The sequence below is a fragment of the Arvicola amphibius genome, chromosome X (genome assembly GCF_903992535.2).
Source record: "Arvicola amphibius chromosome X, mArvAmp1.2, whole genome shotgun sequence".
NCBI classification, from domain to species: Eukaryota; Metazoa; Chordata; class Mammalia; order Rodentia; family Cricetidae; genus Arvicola; species Arvicola amphibius.
Window position 1 is genome coordinate 111,661,494 of NC_052065.1, and position 10,344 is coordinate 111,671,837.

The 10,344-nt window shown below is 50.0% G+C and overlaps 1 protein-coding gene across 2 annotated transcripts in view; it reads right to left on the bottom strand.

The window, feature by feature from the left end:
* Positions 1 to 4,385, bottom strand: part of Lonrf3 (LON peptidase N-terminal domain and ring finger 3) — a 39,422-nt gene extending 35,037 nt beyond the window's left edge. For both annotated transcript variants that reach the window (XM_038316233.1, XM_038316232.1), the window contains exons 1-2: positions 3,396 to 4,385; positions 675 to 793 (exon numbers count right to left, since the gene is read on the bottom strand). In XM_038316233.1, coding sequence (XP_038172161.1) covers positions 675 to 793; positions 3,396 to 4,200 — 924 coding nt within the window. In that variant the 5' untranslated portion in view covers positions 4,201 to 4,385. The remainder of the gene's footprint in view (positions 1 to 674; positions 794 to 3,395) is intronic.
* Between the last annotated feature and the right edge of the window lie 5,959 nt (positions 4,386 to 10,344).

Here is a 10,344-nt window from a genome sequence, read left to right on the forward strand (position 1 = left end):
CTTTGTGACATAGATTTTTTTGGGGGGTGGTATACATGGTGACATATCAAATGACTGTATTAATGATTCAAAATGGCACAACTATTGTATGAATTTGACGATCATTTTAAAGAAAGCTGTTTAAGCTCCCAAGAAGCCTGGCTATCAGGAGACATTCTTAAGGAGCAGGACAGCAATATCTTTCTCAGATTCCTCTCCCTATTTTCCCTAAAAAATTATGAGTGATGATGATGGTGGCGGTGACAGCAAACACTTATACAATGTTACATGCATCGTTCCGAGCATCTTCTCTACATGATCTTGTATAATCCCCACGACAACCCCTTTTAGTAGTTGCCTTGAATATAAGCATGTTATAAATGAGCACATTAGACACAGAGAAATTAAGTGATTTTCCTAAGACTGTACAGTTAAGAAAAGTTGTGGAGCTGAGACACGAAGTCAGGCTGTGTGGCTACTGATTCCATACTTGGAAAAAAATGAAGACAAGGCTATCCTTAAAGTCACCAATTGAAGGTGGACTTACTAAGATTCCTTGCAGACTTATACTTTCCTTTACCAATGGATGCCCTGCACTGCCCAGGCTCTAATATCTCCTGGCCCAGAGGGCCAGCCTTCTTGCCCATCCCTGGCTGCAGACAGCCCCTTTCCCATCCCTCCTGTCCCACACTCACCTTAAAACCCATTGGCCGAAGGTTACATGCTATTTCTGCATCATGCAGTGCATCCTCATGAGACTCCAAGGTGAAATAAATTTGAGACCGATTGCTATAAAGCAAATGGTCATTTGGAGCTGCCGAAATGAGAAAAAAAGCCCTCATTAATGGCCCCCAGCACAAGCATATGATAAGTCCTGTATGAGGATGGATCCTAAGCTCTTTCCACTGGACCCAAAGGCTTAAATGTAATTTCCAGTCCTAATATCGGCCTGACTTTTACACCCTAGCTTCTCCGTGCAAAGGAGTAATGTTGTCCTCCTTTTGCAAGCTGGCGCTAGGTGGTGTGGTGTCCATGATACATTAGAAACTTTTCCCTAAAGGAAACCCTGGTGCTTTTCTGCCAGATGAAAGATGCAGGCTGCTAGAGTCCAGCAGCCTGGCTTCCGCGTGAGCCAGTATCAAATGAGAATGAAGCCAGGGAAGAGAGGCAGCCAGACCTCTAACAAGACAAGTCCGCGTTAGTATTCTAGACGGGGATTACCTGTGGCATTAAGCACCATATGGCCAGGACATATGAAGCTTTCCTGGAGGAAACAGATATGCATTTACCAGGTCCATCCTCCCATTGATGGCAGAATGAAAAAGCACCTTGACAAGGCTTTTAGGAGTCTCACCCTCACCATCCCCAAATCACTAGAGCTCAGGCCAGGCCAGGTCTCCAACCCACCCATTCTTTAGATAGGAAAAACAAGGCCAAGGAGATGACGTGAAAGGCCTAGAAGTCACACGGCTGGTTAATCTTTTGAGACCTGGGTGAAGGGAAGTTCCTTTCTCTGAGTGTGGGCCCAGCATTTCGAATAATAAGACACTAGCCATTTCCAGGATCTATTTCATACCGTCGGTTGAAGAGGTCCCATTTCCTCTTAGCAGGGTTACGGTACTATTGCCATTTATTGTCCCTGACTGCTCTGAAGAGTGTAGGAAAGATGCTCCCAGGGAAAGTGGTGATGGTGGTGATAGAAGAGGACCCTGAGAAAGGGCTTTCCTGGCCAGCCTTTGGGGGAATGAATGAAAGAACCAGAGCCACCCTTGCAATTCCATCAGTAAGTGGCCAGAGCCTGTTTCATTCACATTGCTGCATTCTTCCTCAAGTTCGGGTCTTTGATGTCTACCTCTACCCCGTCCGTCCCTCAGGAGTATTCTCAGAGATGACCTGGGTGCATAGAGTTTGCAGTCTTCTCTGACACTTTTCTGAACAGCACATCGGCAGCTCAAAACCTGATTTGTACAGACACACACAGGATGTGTTTTGTGAGTCCCTCAATCATGGGGTCCGTCAGTCCTGGTTTTGCTCCTGCCAACACTACCTGTTGCTAGCTTGAGCGGGATTCAACATGTGGAGGCTCCATCCCATCCTTCCTCCATCTATCAGAGATGGTCTAGGGGGCCCTAGGATCCCACAGCCCTGTCTGCTTAGCCCCACTGCCTCCTCCCCAGCATGCAGGACACCGCGCCCAGCCTGCCTGCAGAGGGGCTGGCACCAGCTTGTGGTTCCAAGTCACTTCCTAGGTCTGAGTAGGAGGAGGCTGGTGGAGCAAACAGGTCCCCGGGAGAACTCCCGTGGTCCACTCCAGGAGAGATGTGGGGCTGCCCGGGTTGCCCTTGAAGTTACAAAGCCCACCCTTCCTCTACAGGCAACTTTTGGAGAACATAGACAGAGGTATGCCCCCTTTGTAGACAGTCCCTTGTTTGCTTGGGAATTCCAAGAAGTTGCCTGGTCCTGCCGCCCGTTGGGTTAGAGGGGTCGAAGGGTTCTATGTCAGGGCACAGGCTGTCTGAAAGCGGCGGGTAGAGGGGGTGGAACAAGTGCATCTATTTCAGCCAAGGATCGTGTGATAGGAAGCGGTGACAATGAGTCACAGGGCAGCGGGGAGCGAGCCCCCCTTCTGCCCCCCGCACACGCTCGCGGGATGGTTTCCGAGGCGAGCGTGGCCCACTTCGGTTACCTCAGCGTTACACAATCCCCGCCTGCCCGCCCGCCCGCCAGCGCGGAGGAGGGGCCGCCGGCCCGGGCAGCTCGAGGTCCTTATGCAACCAGTGCTCTCCTGACCTAATTCCAGGCCGGACCCACCCCACGGGGAGCCGCGGCCCCGGAAGGGACAACTCCCAGAGACGGGAGCCGCGGACTCGGGCGCCGGCGGGCCACCTCTGGCTGGCAAAAGCCGGGAGGACCGCGCGGGAGTTTGAGAAATAGTGCCAAGTTCCTCTCCTGGCAGGGAAGGTAGCGGCAGGTGTAAGAAGGAGCGCTGAAGTGTCCAGGAAAGATAGAGAAATAGGGACGGTGACACCGAGCAAGGCAGAAAAAAGTGACAAAGATGAGAAGAAACGCGCAAAAAGAGAGGAATGGGACGAAACAGAGAGAAACTGGGGCCGGGAGGCATAGAAGCACAAAAGCAAACAGGAGATACGGAAACGAACAACAACTAAAAGAGCAATAGCACTAGAGAGACAAAGGAACAGCCAAAGAAAGCTAAAGTAGGGAAGACAAACTCCTAGAAAGGTCCCGCCTCCTCCTCGTGGGCCACGGGCGATTCTCTCCCTTCCCCCACCTCGGCTCGCCGCGCGCGCGCCCAACTCTGCCCTGGTCCATCCCCCATCTCGCAGCCGGGTTCATTCTCCCGCCCCCTCGTGTCGTGACCAAGCCCTCGTGGCCCCGTGGCGGCGCGGAGGACTCACCCAGCCGAACTGCCTCGTTGTATTTGAGCAGAGCCGCCTCCACCTGGCGCTCGCGGTACAGCCGGTTGCCCTCGTGCCGGAGTTGCGACGCCCGTGCCGGGCCCGGGAACAACTTGCCCAGAAGGCCGCTGAGTACCACGTTGACTCGCAGTTTCAGGGGCGCCGGCTGCGCAGCCAGCCGCAACCCGAGTCCCCTTCCACCGATCACCATAACAGACGAGAGCTTGACCCCGCAGAGCGCGCACCGCCGATCGGCGGCCCGCCCACGTTCCAAACACAGTTTACAAAAGGTGTGGCCGCACCACAAGGACACGGGGTCCGAGAGAAATCCGTGACACTTCCGGCACTTAAAGCCATCCCATACCTCGGGGACCACGGCCGCGGCCGCCCTTGCCTTTTCCACGGCCGCTGCGCAGCAGCTCGAGCTGCAGGTCTGGTCGAAGAGAGCTGGCGCCCCGGGCTCCTTTTGCGGGAAGCTCTGAGCCAAGCAGCGCACCAGCTGCTCCAGCTGCTCGGCCACTAGCTGCTGCCTCTCCGAGAGCTGCTTGTATACCTCGAAGGCTTCCCGAAGGCGCCCTTTGGATGCCAAGGCGTCCGCTTGTTTGAGCAGGACTTTGCACTCTGCCGGCGTCGAGGTCCCCGGTGTCGGTGTTTGCTCCAGCTCTTGCATCGGGGGAGGTTCAGAGCCCTCGGGAGATGCCTCTGGGTGGGCCATGGAGTCTCCTCGGGCCACTGATGCCGCCCGCTCTTCCGGCTCCGCCAGTTCTAAGTTGTTGCTACCGAGCTCGGCGGGCAAGCTCAACATTTGCGCGGTCTGAAATGAATCCGTAGAGAGAGGGACCTGCGGAGGTTGCCGGTGCGTGCGTGGAGTAGAGGCGTCTAGGAACAGGAAACTAGCAGAAGAAGCGGCGGACGGAAGCGAGCTGCGCTGCCGTGAACGCGGGATCGCAGTGCGCCCGGCTCTACCTCGCCTCCCGGAGCTTCATGCCGGCTGCCCGCGCCGCCTAATAACTGTCTTGTCTCAGCAAAGTGTTATATAAAACGTCACCACGTGACTCCACCCCCATGCTGCTCATTGGCCGGCAGCGGGGAAATTGTTACAAAACCAGACAGTTTTGTAACAGTGTTGTGCTTGCTTCTTTTGGCTTCGTGTTTCTTGGCTTCTTTTTTGAGGTTGTTTGTGTTTACTCTTTATTTTCCACTCGAGACCTGGATCTTTTCTGGACCAGGGAGAGGAATGCAACCTCTTCTTTCACGCTTTTCCATCTCTAAACTCTATCCCATCTCACCTCCAAAGTAGCCAGCAAACAGGTCCTCTCTGCCAGCCGCTTGCTAGAGTCCCCTGCCCGGGAGAGGCCAGTCCCAATAGGCTCCAGACACAGGATCTGCTGCAATGCCAGGCTCCCCTCCAGGGGGCAATGGTTGCCGTATGCAAACGCAATGGGTAGCTGAGGGGGCACCCAAGAAGCCCTCACCCTTTGTTCCCTAGAACAGCCCTAAGTGCTTCGACTGAAGCTCCTGAATTTCCTGGGGGAATCTCCCCAACGAGACTTAGAGCAGTTTCGGGAGAGCGCTCTCCGTTTGGCACATAGGCTGCGAATTCCAAACAACGGGTCCAGTGGTTCAAAAAAGTTGGGCAGACCGTGCTGGGCAGCAATGGGAGCACGAAGACCAGGATTGCTGACTCGGACCCTGGGGAGGTGCCCCTTCGACGGCCCTCCTCATCTTCTCCTTAACTCCAGAACCAGTGCTGGAGTGAGCAGTGGGCATCCAGTTGGTGCTTCGCGGATGCCAGGACCCAGGCACCAGATAGGCCAAGCTGAGTTTGGTGAGTTTGGTGGACACTCAGGGGTGTGAGAGAGTAGCAGGCAGAATATAGGGCCCCAACGCAGAGCAAATCCAGAAGGAAGTCAGAGAATTCAGGCACAGCCCAGCTACTGAACAGCCTCCAGTTTCCAAACTAGTGGCAGAGGTAGGTGCCTCACCATAGGGGTTGCACCGTTGGGCTAGGTTGGACACTAGTAGTAGTGCCGGACTTGGGCAGATAGGGGCGGGATCTCGACCAAACAAACTTTTAAAAAATGCCAGATGGGTTACACAGCACCCAGAGGTTTACTGCCAGCCCCTGTATTTCAGACAAGAGCCATGCACAAAATGAACAGCCAGGTTTCCATACAGAAATGAATATCATACTTCAGGGACAGCTGTGCTGCTCCAAACAGGGAGGCAGAGTCCAGGCTTCCTCTCAAATGGCCTCACCTCTGCCAGTGCCTAGAAGTCCTTGAACAGTGATCAAAGGGTCCCAGCAGAGTGCCACCAAGTCGGCTCCTGCTGTGACCATTTAGCTGGGGGACTTTGGGCAATATCATCTAAACCAGTTATTTTCACTTCTAAACAAACAACTGTCTGAGATGGCTTTTAGCTTGGATGAAATCTTGTGTCAGAACTGGGATGTCAGACCCCCTCCGGGCACTGAGGTCCTTAATCCAGCCATAAACTAACAAACACCAAGGTCCAGAGAAGAAGTAGAGATACTGGGCAGCACTCTCCAGATCCCCTCTCTCTCGTCAGAGAGGACAGTAGGCTCAGGGCAGAGAAGGAAGGCAGTTTATAGACTAAAAGGAAGCAAGAAATGAACGTGGGCTCGGCATCCAACCAGGAACGCAGGATCAGCATAGGAAAACTTGGTCTAGTCTTAGCTTTGTCATGATTGGCTGTCAAGCAGACCCTGTACTAAGGTTTCCCCCAGCCCCAACCTTGAGTGTTCTTGATCCTAAAACCAGATTTCAAGTGTTAACTACTGAATCCCAAATAACTATTCCAAAAGCCATGGCAGGAGGCAGAGGGGATGCTTGGAACTGGGGACGATCCAGCGGCAGCAAATGCTGTCCTCTATGAGAGTCCAGCCTGAGCTAGATTTCGAAGACAAGAGACTGACCAGGAGATGGAGGAGGTGGAGCCAAGTCAGTAGGGAAGAAGCTGCTGCTTCTGGTGGCTTGTTGTCTGAACTGGGGCACTCCTGAACGGAGTGAAACCCCTTAGTTTACTGTCAAATGGAACTCCCAGAACTAGTTTTATACCCACCACTTCTGGCATATAACCAAGTTATATGTATAAGTGTCCTCCTATAATGAAGGACAATCTGTAGGGCACAAAGAGATTCATATGAAAGGGCCATGACACCAGTAACAATGAAACCTCTTAATTGAAAAGCATTATCCTTCTGACCTTTCTAAAACATCACCACAGATTGTTTTCCAAAGAGAGAGATGGGGGTGCGCCTTGATTCTCAGACCACTCTGTCAAGTAAGCTCCTTGACTTTATCTCTCCTTGACCTATTGGTGATGGGGAAAGAGGGATGTCAAACATGCTGGGCAGAGGGTCACAGTCCTCCAAATGGAGAAGGATGTGCTCTCCACGAAGGTCTTCTGGTCACCTGCATGTACACGACGCTGAGCATGAATTGCGTTTGAAATATTTCTGATTGTCAGGGCAATGCAGGGTGCCCCCAGGGCAATGCAGGGTGCGCTGGGGCAAAGGGCAGCTGCACCTAGTTGGTCACTGCCCATACCAGGCTCCACAGAAGATCTTTACACTGTAATCCACTGTAGTAGACTATATCCAACAAGCATTCTACTGAGTGCTGGGAAAACTAGCAGAGCAGTTTTCTTTCCTTCTTTTATTTAAGTTAAACAAACACTAGTCTCATATACATTTGTGGATCAAGTTTCCTACTGAAAGAAGCCTCTTCCATGCTCTTAGGAATAACTGGGGGACCCCTAGAGTGAGGGTGGGAGGAGGGAATTTGCAGTATTTTCTTTTCAGATACCCATGTCCCCACTGAAAGATAATATTCTATGTATTTTGTTAAGATTGCCCATGGCCAGAATGAACTGGGGGAGAGAACAAGAATTGAACCACTTCTCATTTCTACTGGATACAAGAAAAGTTTTCCGGTTACACTCCGAGGAGCCTTCTGGATCCCAGAGGAGAGAGTACACAGAACTGGACCCTAGCTTTCCTCAGTCGAGACAGTATCCTATCTACCTCATTCATTTCGTGAGCTTAAGGTACAATGCCATTAAAAGTGTCTCTTTAAGACAAAAACATGGAGAGTTATGGATTCATTCACTTTCAGATAATATTTATATTGAGTATTCACCTATGTCACACACCCCATTCTAGGCACTGGAGATTTCTGTAAGCAACCCTTAGCTCTCATGTGTTTCCTTATGGACAGTAGCACATCCTCCCCCCATGTCTGTGTGCTGACTTTCTGAGTAAACGAGATTCTCCAGGAAGCAAAGAGAAAGAAAAAGTAAGTCTGGTGCCTTGCGTTGCTCTTGTCCTCCTCAGAGCACATCTCTTGAACAGCTTTATCAAACATACTAACGAGTGTTTTAGTCCAGGCTAGAAACACCCAGAGGAGTAAGCAGAAATGCAGCTGGAAGGCAACAGCTCATTCATAAAAAGAACAGAACAGGCATATAGATAGTGAATGTTTGACATTCCTGGGATGGAAGAGTCCAGTCAAAGCCAAGGACATGAATGAGAAGTGAGCAACATTCTCCTCTCCATACACACAAGGCATAGAACCTTGACCCAAGCACATGCTTTCCTCTCTGCCCGAGTTTCTCATGTCAGAACCTGGAATTGGTTGGCACTGTTTAAAGACATTCACACCTTCACACGAGAGAAAGACTTCCCGCTGCTCTGCAGAATAGCCCAAGTCCAGCACTAAGATAAAGCCTACATATCAGCCCTGGCTTCATATATGAGGAAATTCAATATCAGAGAAAGCTAGTGACTTACTTACTACAAGTCCCAATGGGACTTTAGGACACAGTCAGTATTGGAAGCCTGGGCTTCTGTCTCCATGCGTATTTTCCCATGTGATCATTTTGCTTCCAAAGGACACAGAGCATCTGCCCAAATAAGTAATAAATTATGTCAGATTTCCCATCTACAAGACTTCCACTAGTTCAATTAATGTGCACTGAACATGCGCTGTGTGTTAACAAAGCTGACATTTGGGTACAATAATAATAGGCTATGATGAATACACTACCTACTCTCTGGGAGCTCCCTGAGGATACGAGAAGCAAAGATTTGAAGCAATGACATGAAGACAACAGGTAGCATGTGAAAAATGCCCAGACTGCAGGAACAGTGTGCTTATGGGAATGCTCAAAGATTATGTACAGACTGCGTGCGGCACTTCCTGTCTCACGAAGAAGGTGCCTGTTAGCGAAGTGACAGCTGCTTTGAACCGCTGCTTCTCAACTCAAGGGGTCTCCCTTGGTGTTGGGGCTGTGTTTCCTGGGGGGAAGGGGAAAATTCCAAGTTGAGCTGGCCAAGCCCCAGGGTATCGTTTTGTGGCACTGAGGATTGAACCCAGGGCCCTACGCATGTTTGGCAGGTGGTGTACCATGGTGCTGAACTCCTAGCCCAGGAATTTGTGGTTTTAGAAGGTCTCCAGGAAACTGTGATGCTCCAAGTGGTCTAATGTTCACCTTTGAAAAAGCTGAGTGGTATAGTATTCCCCTCTGTTTGCTGGGAATATGTTTCTTACCATTGGTTAATAAAGAGGCTGCTTTGGCCTATGACAGGGCAGAATAGAGCTAAACAGGAAAACTAAACTGAATGCAGGCATAAAGAAGGCAGAGTCAGGCAGACACCATGTAGCTGACCAAAGAAAGAGAAAGACACTGGAACCTTACTGGTAAGCCACAGCCTCATGGTGATACACAGATTAATAGAAATGAGTTAATTCAAGATGTAAGAGCTAGCTAAGAATACACCAAACAGTGTTGTAATTAATATAGTTTCTGTGTGATTATTCGGGTCTGGGAGGCCAGGAACAAAAGAGCACTCTCTGTTTACAGATGAGACAGGTTTTTCTTTCCCTATTTCATCCTCAGTATTCCCAAAGGACCCCTGGGATATCGAGAGTTTTTTGCTACTGCACAGCCCATCCAATGCAAGTGCCCTATCCCCCATCCCCTCGCTGCTGGCATGGCCATTCTACTGTCAGTCTGGTTAGTTCACTATGATAGTAGCTCAAACAAGAGGAATCCTACGATTTTCTCTTTTTATGTCTGAATTATTCCAGTCTAGCACTGTGCTGTTGGTCGTACCCATATGATGGGGACCTTTAGCCAATCACATTCCGTTTAGGGTGTGTCCCCCTGGGGCCACAGAAAAACAGATGAAACATCCAGGTGCACTTGCCTCTGCCTCTTTAGTTCCCTGCACTTCTGTATCGCTGGAACCCTGGTTTTGTAAGTTTTCCTTTCTTCCGTTTAGTAAAGCTGAATATTTTATATTAAGCTAGGCTGGTTGATTCTAATTACCGATCGACCATGCCCCGTCACCCATATCATGGTATATGACAGAATGTCCTAACGTTAAAATGATGAATGATGCTCCACTGACTATCTACACATTTATCTATTCCTCTATTAATGAACACTGAGACTGCACTGCCTTGGAGCAATTGTATATCGAACATCTGTGAACTGAGGTAAACAAATACCCCTTGGTGATCCTGTGATTACCTCTGTGAATGAACGATATACCTAGAAGAGGAGTTGCTGGCTCACATGGTGGGTACTCCTATTTTTGAAGGAATCCCCATACAGTTTTGCACAACAACTGAACCATTTTACATTCCGCGAATGATGCACAAGGTTCTAACTTCCCCACTTCATTGCCAACACATTTTAAAAATAGAAGCCGCCATAGTGGGGATGAAGTGTTATCTCATTATAGTTTGAATTAGCATTTTGTGATGATCAATGATGTTCAACGCACTTCCATATGCCTTTTGGACACTTGTATATCTTCTTTACAGAAATAGCTAGCCAAGTGTCTGTATTCACTTTTAATATCATGTTGGACTTGTTTCAAATCGCTGAGTACTGGTAGTTCTGCTGCTTGTCAGTAACC